The 18,377-nt window shown below is 43.8% G+C and overlaps 1 protein-coding gene across 1 annotated transcript; it reads left to right on the top strand.

Annotated features, from left to right (window-relative positions):
* LOC111953053 (carboxypeptidase A1) lies at nt 1–4,004 on the top strand. Its single transcript, XM_023972139.2, has 11 exons — nt 1–129; nt 568–649; nt 833–967; nt 1,141–1,245; nt 1,469–1,570; nt 1,803–1,904; nt 2,064–2,174; nt 2,722–2,812; nt 3,021–3,220; nt 3,395–3,479; nt 3,676–4,004. Exons 1-11 carry the CDS (start codon nt 62–64, stop codon nt 3,861–3,863), a joined length of 1,269 nt encoding a protein of 422 aa, XP_023827907.1. The 5' UTR covers nt 1–61; the 3' UTR covers nt 3,864–4,004.
* The last annotated feature ends 14,373 nt before the right edge of the window (nt 4,005–18,377 follow it).

Genomic DNA, 18,377 nt, shown 5'->3' with positions numbered 1-18,377 from the left:
TGTGATGTGGCGTGTGGCATAAAAGGTGGAGGCTACTGCCTGTGGCTCTACTCCATTGGTAATGATGAAGAGGCTACTCGTTTTGACTGCGCTGTTTGTGGCCGTTTTCGGCAAGGAGACTTTTGAGGGGTGAGTGGACACACCAATGGTACACATTTTTGTTAAACTGTCCAATTCTATTTGGTGTCATGTTTGATATATCACCAGTAGTTGCTATGTAAAGATTGAGGAGCCATATGAAGGGTAGTAATGCCATATGTCATGCTTGCCCCTGTGATTCTGGAGACATGAGTTGCTTCTTTAGACTGAACGACAGTCAGGCTTTATTACTTTTCAATCATCACTTCAACTGAATCATTAGAAATGACTACTCATGGGGGGAACGGACAGATATCTTCAATGATAACTGTAAAGAGGAAGCAAAGCTTATGGTTAWTGTTGAATAAAACGGTAAGTGATGCTGTAAGCAGGCGTTTAGCCACAGTCTTTGTTGGGTAACATTTRTCTCTCCCTTTCTCAACTCCAAGCATAGTTGTTGAAAGCTGAATGTTTCTCCTGTCTTTGTAGGGARCAGGTCCTTCGTATCACTGCGAGGGATGAGGTCCAGCTCACTCTTCTGAAGGATCTGTCTGAGATGGAATATCTCCAGGTGTGTGACATGATCATCACCACTGTAGAGCCTTGACCAGGCCATTTCCCTTTCACTATAGCTGCTCAAAACACTTATATCGGCATACATTTTAGTCCAGGACTAGGCTTAATCTGCGTCTGGGAGACCGGCCCATTGTGTTGGTTTGTTGACCTAACGTGTCATTCCTCTCCTCTGTCCCAGTTGGATGTGTGGATGGAGACCACTGACCTCCCCACTTCAGTGGACATCAGAGTTCCCTTCACCAGCCTGCAGACCGTCAAGGCCTTCCTGGAGACCGAGGACATTGAGTACTTCATCATGATCAAGGACCTGCAGGTAGGACTGCTTTCTGAGTCAGGGAGAAAGTGACTGAGGTCAGGGTGATTACTTCAGTCTTACWTCATCTTGGCTGATCTTGAAATGTGTAAATCCATGTKATGACTTACAGTAAATAAATAAGATGGTTGAATAAGCCTTGTAGTGACTTTTGACTGCCCTTTTGCCCACAGGTTATGCTGGATGAGGAGAAGGAGCAGATGCTGAGTTCTGCCCGTGCCACTGCCCCCAGAACCAGTGATGACTACGACTACTCCAACTACCACACCATAGCCGACGTAAGTTCTGTATCCCGAAACGCAAGCGGCAKGGAGAAATGGGACAGCCCATTTCACATGACCACTCAGAGCAGCACACATTRAGGCAGACACTYTTAACTGTTATCATAAGATCCACATAAGAGTGACATGACAGTGACATGGTCTGACATGACACCTAGAGAATTGTTTGAGTTGACTGTAACATCTCTCTCTCTCTCTCTCTCTCTTTCSCTCTCTCCAGATCTACGCTTTCCAGGACATGCTGGTGGCTGAGAATCCCAACCTGGTCAGCAAGATCGTGATTGGCCAGAGCTACCAGGGACGCCCCCTGAATGTGCTCAAGGTAAGTCCCTGACCACAGTGGGCCTTGTCATATTACTAACTAGTACTCTTTACACGTGAAATATACATCTAATAGAGACATACAAGCCTAGTTTTTMCCTGATCCTGGATGAGKCACCATMTTTTGGTACATGTTAATTAAGTGCTTGGTTGTATGTTAAATGTCTCACGTTTACAGTATTTGAGGATTACGGTAGATGTTCTTTACACCCCCCTCCTTCTCTCTTTTCTAGTTCAGCACTGGTGGAACCAACAAACCTGGTATCTGGCTTGACACTGGAATCCACTCCAGGGAATGGGTCACACAGGCTAGCGGCACCTGGTTCGCCAAGAAGGTGCATCAGCACTAACTCCCTGACAGTCTTTAAACCTTTCCCCTCTCTTCATCTACTCATCTGTTCACCAAACCACTGTATCACTCTCACTATTACTCACTATGTAGGGGCAGTCATGATTGAAGATATATGATATCATTTTTCTGTTTCAATGTCCAGATTGTGACCGACTACGGACGTGACGCCGCCCTCACCGCCATCCTGGACAAGATGGACATCTTCCTGGAGATAGTGACCAACCCCGACGGCTACTACTACACGCACGCTAGCGTGAGTCGCTCACAACAGAAAATGTGTAATTCACGGTACATTTTAGGTTAATGTTCCGTAATTGGTCGCTATGATTACTAAATGTCAGATTTTGTTTACATCATGTTATGTCGCTCCACCTGATTATTAACTACATGTTACACGTGTGCGTGATCTGAACCTCTTATACAGATGTAAGATCTTAATTTGAGCCAGTTTCCTACAGCATGAAAATAATCCTACAGCAACAGGAAATTTGAATAATTATGTGCATTATAATTAATGGACATTTTTGTAAGGGTTGATACATTTTTTGCAATCGAAATATAAATCTGAAATGTCAAAGTGGAAATTAGAAACTTCAGAAGTCTTTTCAAACCTCAAATACTCTGCACATTTTTAATTTCCTGCGTTGCAGGAAAGTTCTCCTGCTACAGGGTGATCAAATGAAGATCCTACATCTGTACCGAATATCAACTATCGAATCTAACTTTCACAAACCTCAGTGTTGTATCCTGTTTTGTCATTTGACTTCGCTCTGACATCATCAACCTTTCATGTTCCACAGAACCGTATGTGGCGTAAGACCAGGAAGCCCAACCCTGGTTCTTCCTGCATTGGAACTGACCCCAACAGAAACTGGGATGCTGGTTTTGGAGGTATATTTTCCAGTTCACTTGAATGTCGACTCAAATACAAAAGATTCAGATGTCACAAACTCAAATCTTAATTTTTTGTCAAATGAAGAGGTATCTTCTTGCAAATGGTGAGACAGTATTTTACTGTTGAAAATGTGCATTATTATTTTTTAGTCTGGCACTAATCTTTTTTAATCCTTTTGTCTATCTCCTCTGTTATCTTTGGTAGGTCCCGGTGCCAGTGACAGCCCCTGCTCTGAGACTTACCGTGGACCCAAGGCTAACTCTGAGTCTGAGGTCAAGTCCATCGTGGACTTTGTCAAGTCTCATGGCAACCTGAAGGCTTTCGTGTCCATCCATTCCTATTCCCAGATGCTCCTCTACCCCTATGGTTACACCAGGACCCCCTGCAAGGACGAGAGCGAACTGGTGAGTTCAGCATCCATCAACTAGTTGTCTTTGACATGTTTGGTAACAACTTGTGGCATCCYTGCCWATAGGCAGCACCCTGCRTGCATTCTCCACTACATGTMGCCTCASCAGGGGAAGTGTGGCTACAACAGGATACTTTAACATTACGTTARTTGTATTATCTGCCCACAGCACAACCTGGCCAGGAAGGCTATCACTGATCTGGCTTCCCTGTACGGAACCTCCTACAGATACGGCAGCATAATCAAAACCATCTGTAAGTGTCAAAACCCAGCTTAACCTATTCATTGCTTTAAATGGATCCCATCGCATGCCATTCCAGTCCACTCTAGTCCACCACGGTCTATCAACATGAGCACACTCCATCTGAATAATAGAAACAATGCTGTTATATACTCTGTGACATTAATACAGAAACTATTGTCAATTCCCTTTTTTCTTGTCAATTCCAGATCAGGCTAGTGGTGGTACCATTGATTGGACCTACAACCAGGGCATCAAGTACTCCTACACCTTTGAGCTGAGAGACACCGGTCGCTATGGTTTCATCCTGCCAGCTAATCAGATCCTTCCTACTGCCAAGGAGACTTGGCTGGCTCTGATGGCCATCATGGAGCATACCAAGGACAACACCAACTAGATGCGTCACCACGACAACCTACAGGACACTGTGTCATTGTACTGTTGTACATACATAGGAAAAGCCTATAGGTACCATTAAGTCTACCATGGCTCTTTCCAGGGCACAATGAGATCAATAAATGTCAACTGTTATACCTGATTTTGTCTATTTCATTTTTCATACTCTGCCAAGCTCTTTAGGTGATGCCAAAATGAAGCAGAGAGAAAGGTTGTATGGTTGAAGTAATCTCTCTTGGAGAGGTACAATCTGTATATGAAAAAAACATATTTGAACTTGTATGCCAAAAACAAAGGACTTTAGTAACATAAGAAAATGCAAAAACATGTTGTTTTAAAATGTCTTCTAAATAAAAATAAGTCCCCTGTGGGCGTGGGAAATATGGACCTGACAAATATTTCTAGGGTTTTGGTGTTTCTCTGTCTCCAAGGTTTGTGGCCTAACACATGTCTAAAGAGGTTCAGCAAGGTTTCCCAGGTCATGTGGTTTAGAAGGGTAATGGGTCTGATAAACCCATTGGATCATTTCACCTGGTTTAATCAAATCAAATCAAATCAAGTTTATTTTATATAGCCCTTCGTACATCAGCTAATATCTCGAAGTGCTGTACAGACACCCAGCCTAAAACCCCAAACAGCAAGCAATGCAGGTGTAGAAGCACGGTGGCTAGGAAAACTCCCTAGAAAGGCCAAAACCTAGGAAGAACCTAGAGAGGAACCAGGCTATGAGGGTGGCCAGTCCTCTTCTGGCTGTGCTGGGTGGAGATTATAACAGAACTATGCCAAGATGTTCAAAATGTTCATAAGTGACAAGCTATGGTCAAATAATAATCATGAATAATTTTCAGTTGGCTTTTCATAGCCGATCATCAAGAGTTGAAAATAGCAGGTCCGGGACAGGTGGCGTTCCATAACCGCAGGCAGAACAGCTGAAACTGGAATAGCAGCAAGGCCAGGTGGACTGGGGACAGCAAGGAGCCATCACGCCCGGCAGCCCGACGCACGCTCCAGGGCTCAGGTCCTCCGAGAGAGAGAGAAGGAGAGAATTAGAGAGAGCCAAGATTTTTCAAAATGTTCATAAATGACAAGCATGTCAAATAATAATCAGGAATAAATGTCAGTTGGCTTTTCATAGCCGATCATTAAGAGTTGAAAACAGCAGGTCTGGGACAGGTAGGGGTTCCATAACCGCAGCAGAACAGTTGAAACTGGAATAGCAGCAGGGCCAGGCGGACTGGGGACAGCAAGGAGTCATCATGCCGGTAGTCCTGACGTATGGTCCTAGGCTCAGGTCCTCCGAGAGAGAGAAAGAAAGAGAGGAGAGAATTAGAGAGAGCCAAGATTTTCAAAATGTTCATAAATGACAAGCATGGTCAAATAATATCAGGAATAAAAGTCAGTTGGCTTTTCATAGCGATCATTAAGAGTTGAACAGTAGGGGTTCCATAACAGCAGCAGACAGTTGAAACTGGAACAGCAGCAAGGCCAGGTGGACTGGGGACAGCAAGGAGTCATCATGCCCGGTTTGCCGTGACGTATGGTCCTAGGGCTCAGGTTCTCCGAGAGAGAGAAAGAAAGAGAGAAGGAGAGAATTAGAGAGAGCATACTTAAATTCACACAGGACACTGGATAAGATAGGAGAGGTACTCCAGGTATAACCAACTGACCCTACCCCCGACACATAAACTACTGCAGCATAAATACTGGGGCTGAGACAGGAGGGTCAGGAGACACTGTGGCCCCATCCGATGATACCCCCGGACAGGGCCAAACAGGAAGGATATAACCCCACCCACTCTGCCAAAGCACAGCCCCCACACCACTAGAGGGATATCTTCAACCACCAACTTACAATCCTGAGACAAGGCGAGTATAGCCCACAAAGATCTCCACCACAGCACAAACCAAGGGGGGCGCCAACCCAGATGTACACATATGTTGGTTTGAATTAGTTAGATTGTTAAACTGCAAATAATCTCTTACATGAGTGTCTTTAAAGGAGATGTCAGGGCATGTAAAGTGTTGTCCAATGTTTCATGAGCTGAAATAAAAGATCCCAGAAATGTTCTATATGCACAACAAGCTTATTTCTCTCAAATGTTGTGCACAAATTAGTTACAACACTGTTAGAGCCGCCCTTGCTGTCTTGCCTGGCCGGTCCCCTCTCTCCACTGGGATTCTCTGCCTCTAACCCTATTACAGGGGCTGAGTCACTGGCTTACTGGTGCTCTTTCATGCCGTCCTAGGAGGAGTGTGTCACTTGAGGGGTTGAGTTACTGACGTGATCTTCCTGTCTGGGTTGGCACCCCCTTGGTTTGTGCTGTGGTGGAGATCTTTGTGGGCTATACTCGGCCTTGTCTCAGGATTGTAGGTTGGTGGTTGAAGATATCCCTCTAGTGGTGTGGGGCTGTGCTTTGGCAAAGTGGGTGGGGTATATCCTTCCTGTTTGGCCCTGTCCGGGGGTATCATCGGATGGGGCCACAGTGTCTCCTGACCCTCCTGTCTCAGCCTCCAGTATTTATGCTGCAGTAGTTATGTGTCGGGGGCTAGGGTCAGTTGGTTATATCTGGAGTACTTCTCCTGTCTTATCCAGTCCTGTGTGAATTTAAGTATGCTCTCTCTAATCTCTCCTTCTCTCTTTTTCTCTCTCTCGGAGACCTGAGCCCTAGGACCATGCGTCAGGACGACGGGCATGATGACTCCTGCTGTCCCCAGTCCACCTGGCCTTGCTGCTGTTCCAGTTTCAACTGTTCTGCCTGCGTTATGGAACCCTGACCTGTCCACCGGACGTGCTACCTGTCCCAGACCTGCTGTTTTCAACTCTTAATGATCGGCTATGAAAAGCCAACTGACATTTATTCCTGATATTATTTGACCATGCTGGTCATTTATGAACATTTTGAACATCTTGCCATGTTCTGTTATAATCTCCACCCGGCACAGCCAGAAGAGGACTGGCCACCCCTCATAGCCTGGTTCCTCTCTAGGTTTCTTCCTAGGTTTTGGCCTTTCTAGGGAGTTTTTCCCAGCCACCGTGCTTCTACACCTGAATTGCTTGCTGTTTGGGGTTTTAGGCTGGGTTTCTGTACAGCACTTCGAGATATTAGCTGATGTACGAAGGGCTATATAAAATAAACTTGATTTGATTTAGAGAGCATTCCTCTTTTGCCAAGATAATCCATCCACCAGACATGTGTCACGCTCGGATCTGTTTCACCTGTTCTTGTGATTGTCTTCACCCCCTCCAGGTGTCGCTTATTTTCCCCAGTGTATTTATCCCTGTGTTTCCTGTCTCTCAGTGCAAGTTCGTCTTGTATGTTTTCAAGTCAACCAGCGTGGTTTTTACCGTGCTCCTGTTTTCTATTCTCTTTTTCTAGTCTTCCCGCTTTTGACCCTTGCCTGTTTTTCTGGACTCTGTACCCGCCTGCCTGACCATTCTGCCTGCCCTGACATCGAGCCTGTCTGCCACTCTTTACCTCTTGGACAAAGAATCTGATTTTGACCTTTTGCCTGTCCATGACCATTCTCTTTCATACTCCTTTTGGATATTAATAAACAAAGACTCTAACCATCTGCCTCCTGTGTCTGCATCTGGGTCTAACCTTGTGCCCTTATAGGTGTGGCATGTCAAGAAGCTGATTAAACTGCATGATCATTACACAGGTGCACCTTGTGCTGGAGACAATAAAAGGTCCAACAGCACAATGCCACTGATATCTCAAGTTTTGAGGGAGTGTCAAATTTATATGCTGACTGGAGGAATGTCCACCAAAGCTGTTGTCAGAGAATTGAATGTTAATTTCTCTACCATATGCCACCTCCAATGTCATTTTAGAGAATTTTGCAGTACGTCCAACTGGCGTCACAACCGCAAACCACATGTAACCACGACAGCCAAGGACCTCCTCTTCCGGCTTCTTCATCTGAAGGATCATCTGACACCAGCCACCCGGACAGCTGATGAAACAGGAGTATTTCTGTCTGTAATAAAGCCCTTTTGTGGGGAAAAACTCATTCTGATTGGCTGGGCCTGGCTCCCTAGTGGGTATGCCCTCCCAGCCCCACATATGCCGTCCTGAACCTGTCTCTTATACACATCTAGATGTGTATAAGAGACAGGGATCATCTGACACCAGCCACCCGGACAGCTGATGAAACAGGAGTATTTCTGTCTGTAATAAAGCCCTTTTGTGGGGAAAAACTCATTCTGATTGGCTGGGCCTGGCTCCCTAGTGGCTGGGCCTGGCTCCAAGTGGGTGGGCCTATGCCTTCTAAAAACCCCACCTAAGGCTGCGCCTTTCCAGTCATGTGAAATCCATAGATTAGGGCCTAATTTATTTAAATTGACTGATTATCTGATATGAACTGTAACTCAGTATAATCATTAAAATTGTTGCGTTTATATTTTTGTTCAGTTTATAAACACAATCAAACACAATCAACCTTAAACAATTAGAAAACATAATGCTATTCGATGTAAGTCATTGAGTTCACTTATTCCTCGTCTCATAATAAATGTTCACTCCATTTTCTCTTTTCCCTTGTTTTGCTTGAAATGTATCTGCATGTTCCTCTCCTCTCTTCTTTGACAGCTGGATGTGTGTGGATGCACAACACACACACACACACACACATAACATGCACACACATGAATACTGACGCCACACAGACACACAAACTTTCAGTCTGGATGTGTGTGGATGCACAACACACACACACTACATACATACAAACACACACACATAACATGCACACACATGCATACCGACGCACACACACACTCACACCATTTCACACTCACCATGTATGCTGCTGCAACTGTTATCTATCCTGTTGCCTAGTCACTTTACCCCTACCTATATGTGTTGTACATACCTACCTCAATTACCTCGTACCCCTGCACATCGACTCGGTACTTGTACTTCCTGTATATAGGCCTGTTATTTTAAATGTGTATTTTTATTAGTTATTCACTGTGTAGTTATTCCTAGTGTCACTATGTCTTTTTTTTACCTCATCTTTAACTCTGCATTGATGGAAAATGACCCGTAAGTAAGCAATTCACTGTTAGTCTACACCTGTTGTCTAATAAGGCCCAGCCTTTGGATCTTTGGTTTTCCTAGATTTGACTACTATATTGTCATCACTACATCCAATGGATTTAGATACTGCTTTCAAGCTAATTTCTGCAGCATTAGTAAAGATGTGACCAATACATGTTGATGATTTAATTTCTGTGCTGTTTGTAGCTACCCTGGTAGGTTGATTGATAACCTGAACCAGGTTGCAGGCACTAGTTACAGATTGAAGCTTCCTCTTGACTGGGCAGCATGATGAAATACAGTCAATATTTAAATCACCCAGAAAATATACCTCTCTGTTGATATCACATACATTATCAAGCATTTCACACGTTATCCATATACTGACTGTTAGCAGTTGGTGGTCTATAGCAGCAGCCCTATTACTTCAGCAGTATTAACATGAGATCCTCTGTAAGCTTTACAGGAATGTGGTTCTGAATATAAACGTCCACACCTCCACATTTGGCATTTCTGTAAATCTTATAACCATGTATTGTTACCATTGTATCATCAAAGGTATAATCTAAGTGAGTTTCAGAGATTGTCAGAATATGAATGTCATCCGTACTAGCAAATCATTGATTTCATGAAGCTTGCATCTTAAGCTACATATGTTAATGTGGGCTATTTGTTAGCACTTTTCTGTGATGCCTGATTGCTAAGCTTCCCAGTAAAGCAATAAAAACAGAGGTGGACATGCTCCGGTTATTTACGTTAGTGCAGGGTGAGCTGCACACGGTGGACTTTCTGCTAGGGCACACTGTCTTAGTGCTAACAGTATAACTCTGCTTTATAGGCACATGATTACTGCATACAATAGCTGTAGGATCAGCAGAGGCATTCAGGGCAGTAAGAGGGACATACATTAGGTTACTTACATTGTGTTTTCCGGCGCCCCTAGATGATGTAAATTTTTTAAAGCATTATGACAACTCAGCGACACAATGGTAAGGATTAAATGGGCTGGGCATGCGGCCATAAAAGGGCAGGTAACTCCCACGAGCCTATTTCAAGATGGCTGCGACTCATGGTCCGTTAGTGTGGAGAAGTGAAAACTATATGAATCTTGAACAGCGTTGATATGTGGTGAAAGCGAAAACTCCACAGATGATAAGGATATGTTATTTGTTGGCCTATGACATTATCGATTCACAGCCCAGAAAATCAAGAATTTCATTTTATACATTGTTTTCACTAAATAACAAACATCTTACATGGTAGGCTAAGCTTTGATTTGGCCTGTGATTGAGCTAAGTTTTATCCACATTTCTGCAAAACCACCCAGCCAGTTACACCATTCCTCAAGAGCCAGCTTAATGCCAGGAGTTCCCGGTTACCGATGTCAACATTTTTCTCTGCAGGTGAGAGCTTACGGGAAAATAATGCACATGGGTGGAGCTTCTGATCAGAGGGGGAACGTTGAGACAGAACAGCACCTACCCCGGTGTCAGAGGCGTCCACCTCCACGGTGAACTTGAGTTCTGAGTCTGGCTGAGTGAGGACCAGAAGTGAAGCGGCGCGCTTGAGTTCCAGGAATGCTTTCTCTGTCTCAGGGGTCCAGTGGAACCGAGTGGAGGTGAGAGTGGTTAGAGGTGCTGCCAGATGGCTGTAGTTGCGGATGAAACATCTGTATAAATTGGCAAACCCCAGGAAACGCTGTAGCTGCTTCAGGTTAGAGGGTGCACCTCTACATAGCCTCGTGCTCGGGGCGAGCGAGGTTATACAACCAGATACTGGGGAGAGGAGCTCCAGGCTGAAGTCAATGGCGCATTCGTACTTCCGAGCAGGCGGCAGAGACAGGGCATGGTGCTTGCTGAACACAGGATCGTGATACTCGAGAGGAACTGATGACAGGTCCGGAGGATCTGTAATGGACTGGTGCACAGACAAGGCAGGGGCAAGGGCAGAATGTAGACAATCTGAGGGACAAAATGAACTCCAAGTGGTTTACCTTTCCGGCAGTCCAGTCGATCTGTGGGTTGTGCAGCTTTAACTATGGATGGCCACGAACCAGGGGAGAGTGAGGGCAGTTGATTATGAGGAAACTCATCCTTTCCTGGTGGTTTCCAGAGAGACGCAGGATGACAGGGATGGTTCTCTAACAGACACGGGCGAGGAGCTGTCCGTTGAGAGCGTTGGCATCGAGGGGGGAATCGAGTGGAACAGTGTCCAGGACCAACTGGTTAACGACACCACGGTCCAGGAAACACTGGTCGGCGCCCGAGTCGATGAGGGCAGGCAGAGGAAAAGCCTAGCTCTGCCACACGAGTGTGCCGTCAAGCAGGGGTCTGGGGGGAGAGGGGCAGGCGATTTGGCTCCACAGTATATCCCCCACTGCTGCCGAGCCACCTGTTTTGCTGGACGCAGGGAGCAAGGGGAGACAAAGTAACCAACCTGGCCACAGTAAAGGCAGCTCCTAGTGCTGATTCACCGCTGCCTCTCCTCTGGAGAGAGACGAGCCTGGCCGAAACGCATCGGTTCAGGTTCAGGAAGAGACTTGAGAAGGGAGGCAGTCGGGGAAGGAGAACAAGGCAAGGAAGCAGATGTTATGGGGCATGCACGGAGACGGTTGTCGATGAGGATGGCAAGAGAGATGAACTCATCGAGTCCATCAGGCTCATCCCTGGACACCAACTAATCCTAGATAGTCTCAGTGAGAGCGCCTCCTCATTTCAGTCGCTCTCAGCGGCGAGGGTGCGAAACTCAATTGCCATTTCATCGACACTTTGGGAGCCTTGACGGAGGGACAGGAGTCATTTAGGGCATCCTTACCGCAGACAGGGTGGTCGAAGACTCTCTTCATCTCCTCTGTAAAGCTGGAGTAGGAGAAGCAGATGGGGGACTGTTTCTCCCATACCGCTGTGGCCCAGGAAAGTGCTGCAATCAGGAGTGAAATCTTGGCCCTTTCGCTAGCATAAGAGTAGGGCTGTTGCTTGAATACTAGTGAACATTGTACAAAAAAAGCTCTGCAAGCTCCAAGGTTACTATCATAACGCTCAGGAGCCGGAACAAACTGCACACGGGGCGGAGGAGAAGGACTAGGGGCTGGTTGCAAGCTCTGGGCGAAGGTTCGACCCTTCAGGTTAGAAAGTTTCCATGAAAACTCCTTGACGTGCTCCAGAAGGGTTTTCTGGGCTTGGTCATGTTGCTCGAGCAGGGCTCCTTGGCCGGCAAGGGTTTGGTGGAGAGGATCTAAGTCAGCTGGGTTTATATCTACAGTTCGTACTGTTACGCGGGGCGGAGCAGGTGAACCCAAATGCAGACTCAGACGAGGAGACAGAGATAAGGTAACTAAGGTATTTATTGAGGGGGCGGGTGCAGGCCAGAGGACGCTCAGGTGGGTAGCATGGAACCAGGAACTGAGTCTGGGGCAAAGGGAGTAGGGGCAGGGTAAGCAGGTCTGGAGCGGAATCCAAGGAGGCAGTAGAGCGGGGGTCCAGGGAAGGGAAGCAGAATTAACGAGACAAGGGACTGGAGACAGGGACCAGAGTCAGCGCGGACGGAATGAGCAAAGGCTACGAGCTGGCAGCGTGGAAGCGACGGGGCTGAGTATTTATAGAGGCCTTGATTGTGGAACAGGTTGCAGCTGGTGGGGATCTGCTCTGCCTCCAGCACACCTGTCTCCACTCACACAATCACATACACACACAGAGAGAGAGAGGGAGAGAGCACTGGTGGAGTGGCAGCAGGTTAGGGAGACACAGGATGAGAAGTTGAGGGTGTGGCAGGAGCAGATGTAACAAGCCATCTGATGTGTTTCCAGCTCTTCTCATCAATAATTGACTTATAGCTTGTCCATGAAAGATGACTTTCAAAATATATATATATTTTTTTAAAACAGGACATTTATTTTGTGTGTGCTTGATCTTGTGTGATCTGAACTGTGCCATTCCTATTTAGCTGAACAGACATATTACCTTTTGCATTGAAGTGTGTAGTAGACAATCACTGTAAGTAGACAATGTCTCAGAATTCAGGCAGTGCAGCATAGGTTAGATAAAAAGTAAAGGCCCCTTTAAATTCAAACTGTATTTTTACAGGTCCACAGCAATTTGCAATTGTTGTTGTCTTTTCTAAACTTTTTGTCTGTCAGATAGCCTAGGCCTACAGCAAATGTCACTGCAAAAGTTTAACATTCTGCCATCACCTACAAAGACATTTGATCGAGTTCGCCATTGCTAATTTCCTTTAGAACACTGCCTCGGCCTAATTCGAATACATCCAAAATATACAGCAAATAAGGGCATTATTGTCAGCATAAAAAGTGAAAGATGGGTGTTTTTCAGGTTGAGTTTTAATGCTCGTTCACACTCGCACAGTTTCAGGACGGATCTGATATATAAAGTATAAAGGGGACACATGGGTATGTATGGCGTGCGCTAAGTTTATAAATCTCAATATTTTTGTAAGTGCGCAGTCTCTTCAGAAATAGTGCACTCAGATATTTTGAGTGGAATTTACGCAACAGTTATAAATTAGGCCCCAGGTCATTTGAAATGAAATCGGTATGTACTTCCAGTCTCCTACATGGTGCATGTTATAAAAAGGGTGACTGCAGTTTGTCTTATGCAATCAAGCTGAAAACAACAATGACAGAGTAAAGATTTTTTTTTTCCAGATATAGATGTATATACAGTCTGTCTTGTAGAACAGGGATCTGAATGTGCAACTCTATGTTGTATTTGTATTTATTATGGCCCTCCATGCAGCTACTCTCCTGGAGTCCAGCAAAAGTAAGGCAGTTATACATTACAATACATTAACAACAGATTTAACAACATATTAAGTGTCTGCCCTCAGGCCCCTACTCTACTACCACATATCCACAACACAAAACACAAAACTTTAGTATGTTGTGTTTGCTCTATTTGCAACATTCTACATTTTTCACTGAATTCACTCGGGTCACTAAAGTCATAAACTTAAAAATCCTCAAATGATGATTACTGTTAACTGTTTTTTTATACAGTTACCAAGGTACCCGCTTACTGTTTGTCTGTAGCACAGTCACACAAGGTCACAAGTTTTGTGAAACACCCAATGCTTCCTTTGAAAAGGACAGCAAAGCAAATGCACAGGCAGGAAGTCTTTAACCAAATGATTACTACACACTTCCTGCATCTGCATGATAATGAAAACAAGTCGCAGTATGTGTGGGCTTTAGATAGGGAATGGAGGACATATAGTAAATACAGCTGTACATGACTGTATCAAGACTCACCCAATCAGCCCAAGAGGGTCTATGAATCAGCTGTGTGGCAGACATATTGTTCATCTCCATAACACATGTGAAATGTGTTGCACATGACAGATACATTTAATCAATTTGATATGCCAAAAAGTTGCTGCTCCTCTGTCTGGCATATGATAATATCCCATACAAAATATGAATATTATTGTCAATATTTATTGTCTAATCTTAATTATTTTTATATAAGCCTATAAAAGGACATTTTGATTCAACATATGTAAATTGACTGTAAACACACAAAAAAATGCCTATAATATTTGCTTCACCACACCAGAACCTAATAGATAATGCAGCAACAGCCAACAAAAAATATTGAAATGTTCTCAAAGTTAAATGGTCTACTGTAATTTACAGGTTCATTCATTTTATTTTCATTGTTGAGGAGGCCCCCTTCGCTAAATGGTGATTGGCTGTCCTGTACTTTATTGGTTGCTCACTCAATTCCTATTGATCCAGAGTTGGGGAACTGTAGACTCCCGAGTGGCGCAGCGTCCTAAGGCACTGCATCTCAGTGCTAGAGGCGTCACTACAGACCCTAGTTTGAATCCAGGCTGTATCACAACCAGCCGTGATTGGGAGTCCCATAGGGCGGCGCACAATTGGCCCAGCGTCATCCGGGTTAGGGTTTGGCTGGGGTAGGCTGTCATAGTAAATAAGAATGTGTTCTTAACTGACTTGCCTAGCTAAACAAAGGTTAAATAAATAGATAGCTGATGTCTTTCAAAGTAACAGTGGGCAGATTTGATTACGCTGAACCGTGTTGCACTGGTCTATGAGTGGTGAGGGAGAAACGCACTTCTCAAATCGAACAGTTGGCTAATCTGAACCGCTCAGTCATTTTGTCAACAAGGCAGCATGGTGCATCATCCAGAAACAATTTTTTTTTTTCATAAAAAAGATTTTGTTTAATTTTCTAACTACTTTTTATTGGGAAGGCAGATTAAGCATTTTTAGCAAAAGTCATCACTTTTGCATGTGAAAACAGAATCCTACTCATTACTCCACATGCTTAATTGTGCAGTTGTGTAAAGTACTTAAGTAAAATACTTTCAAGTACTACTTCAGTAGTTTTGTTTGGTATCTGTACTTTACTATTTTTTTTTTGTGACTACTTTTACTTCACTACATTCCTAAAGAAAATAATGTACTTTTTACTCAATACATTTTCCCTGACACCTGTCACGCCCTGACCATAGATTGCTTTGTATGTTTCTATGTTTTGTTTGGTCAGGGTGTGATGTGGGTGGGCATTCTATGTTGTATGTCTAGGTTGTCTATTTCTGTGTTTGGGCTGGTGTGGTTCCCAATCAGAGGCAGCTGTCTATCGTTGTCTCTGATTGGGAGCCATATTTAGGTAGCCTGTTTTCTATTGTGTTTTGTGGGTGATTGTTTCCTGTGTTAGTACCATACGCTACTGTTTCGGTTTTCATTTATTCTCTTGTTCTTTTGTATTCATTCTCGATTAAATGATATTATGGATACGTACCAAGCTGCATTTTGGTCCTCCTCTCCTTCCACCAACGAAAGCCGTTACAACACCTAAATGTACTCGTTACATTTTGAATGCTTAGCAGGACAGGATACTGGTCCAATTCATGCACTTATCAAGACAATATCCGTGGTCATCCTACTGCTTCTGATCTAGCAGAATCACTAAACACAAATGCGTCATTTGTAAATTATGTCTGAGTGTTGGAGTGTGTCCCTGCCTATCCGTAAATAAATAAAAAACAAGAAAATGGTGACGTCTGGTTTGCTTAATATAAGGAATTAGAAATTATTTATACTTTTACTTTTGTTAGTTAAGTACATTTTATCAATTACATTTACTTTTGATACTTAAGTATGTTTACAACCAAATGGTTTTAGACTTTTACTCGAGTAGTATTTTACAGGGTGACTTTCACTTGAGTCATTTTCTATTAACTTATCTTTACTTTTACTCAAGTATGACAATTAGGTACTTTTCTACCACGGTAATTGTCACTTTTGTTTTAAACCGACTTTGCAATGGGATTTGAACTGGGAACCTGGCTCACACCTGGGAGGCCAACCTGGTCTCAGAGCATTTAGTAGTATTTTGTACTGAAATCTGAGACCCTCCAAATAGTATGATGTTACATTTCATATGGTATGTATTAATTTGTGGATGTCCATCACTCATTTCGTATGATATGTTACAAATTACAAATCGTATTATATGTTACGATTTTTCAAAACATACAATAAGTTAGGAATTTTCTAAATGTTTATGATGCGTCACAAATTCTAGCTAGGTGGCTAATGTTATCTAGCTCTCTAACGTTAACTAGGCTAGGGTTAAGATTACGTTTAGGAGTTAGGTTAAAGGGTTAAGGTTAAAGGGTTAGCTAAAAGGGTTAAGGTTAGGGGAAGGGTTAGCTAACATGCTAAATTGTTGAAAAATAGCTAAAAAGTAGCAAGTTTTTGAAGAGTTGCTAATTAGGTAAAATGCTAAAGTTGTCCGTGATGACATTCACACTCACAACCTTTGGGGTTTTAGATGTTTGCGTTATGTGCCCATCCATCTACCCACTCTGACAAACCACCATCCTTTTGTTTTTTTGCCAAGTAACCATCTGTCTTACAGTGCATTCGGAAAGTATTCAAACCCATTGACTTTTTACACACTTAGTTACGTTACAGTCTTATTCTTAAATGTATTAAATCATTTTTTCCCCCTCATCAATCTACACACAATACCCCATAATGACAAAGCAAAAACAGGTTTTTAGAAATTTTTGCAAATGTATTAAATTTAAAATGGAAATATCACATTTACATAAGTATTCAGACCCTTTACTCAGTACTTTGTTAACGCACCTTTGGCAGCATTTACAGCCTCGAGTCTTCTTGGGCCATACGCTAAAAGCTTGGCACACCTGTATTTGGAGAGTTTCTTCTATTCTTCTCTGCAGATCCTCTCAAACTCTGTCAGGTTGGATATGGAGCGTCGCTGCACAGCTATTTTCAGGTCTCTCCAGAGATGTTCGATAGGGTTCAAGTACAGGCTCTGGCTTCGCCAATCAAGGACATTCAATTCTTGCATTGGCTGTGTGCGTCGGGTGTTTATCCTGCTGGAAGGTGAACCTTCACCCAGTCTGAGGTCCTAAGCGCTCTGGAGCAGGTTTTCATCAAGGATCTCTCTGTACTTTGCTCAGTTCTTCTTTCCCTCGATCCTGACTAGTCTCCCAGTCCCTGCCACTGATAAACATGGTGCCAGGTTTCCTCCAGATGTGACGCTTGGCATTCAGGCCAAAGAGTTCAATCTTGGTTTCATCAGACCAGTGAATCTTGTTTCTCATGATCTCAGAGTCCTTTAGGTGCCTTTTCACAAACTCCAAGCGGGCTATCATGTTTATTTTATTTAGTAGTGGCTTCCGTCTGCCCATTCTACAACAAAGGCCTGATAGGTGGAGTGCTGCAGAGATGGTTGTCCTTCTGGAATGTTCTCCCATCTCCACAGAGGAAATCCGGAGCTCTGTCAGAGCGACCATCGGGTTCTTGGTCACCTCCCTGACCAAGGCCCTTCTCCCCCGATTGCTCAGTTTGGCCAGGCGGCCAACTCTAGGAAGAGCCTTGGTGGTTCCAAACGTATTCCACTTAAGAATGATGGAGGCCACTGTGTTCTTGGTGACCTTCAATTCTGCAGACATTTTTTTGGTACCTTTCCCCATATCTATGCCTCGACACGATCCTGCCTCGGAGCTCTACGGACAATTCCTTCGACCTCATGGCTTGGTTTTTTATCTGACATGCACTGTCACCTGTGGGACCTTATATAGACAGGTGTGTGCCTTTCCGAATCATGTCCAATCAATTTAATTTAGCACAGCTGGATTCCAATCAAGTTGAAGAAACGTCTCAAGCATGATCAACGGAAACAGGATGAACCTGAGCTGAATTTCGGTTTGAATGCTCATGTAAAGTATTTTGCAAAAAATTGTTTTTGCTTTGTCATTATAGGGTATTGTGTGTAGATTGATGAGGATTTTTATTTAATACATTTTTGAATAAGGCTGGAACATAACAAAATGTGGAAAAGGGAAGGGGTCTGAATACCTTCCTAATGCACTGTATTTAACCATACCAAACATAACATATCATATAAATAGCTAGTGAGTCAGAGTTATGTATAGAATATTACGAAATGCTATGAGAC

This window comes from Salvelinus sp. IW2-2015, linkage group LG26 (genome assembly GCF_002910315.2).
Source record: "Salvelinus sp. IW2-2015 linkage group LG26, ASM291031v2, whole genome shotgun sequence".
Classification (NCBI taxonomy): Eukaryota; Metazoa; Chordata; class Actinopteri; order Salmoniformes; family Salmonidae; genus Salvelinus; species Salvelinus sp. IW2-2015.
This window is presented reverse-complemented; position numbering and strand designations above follow the sequence as displayed.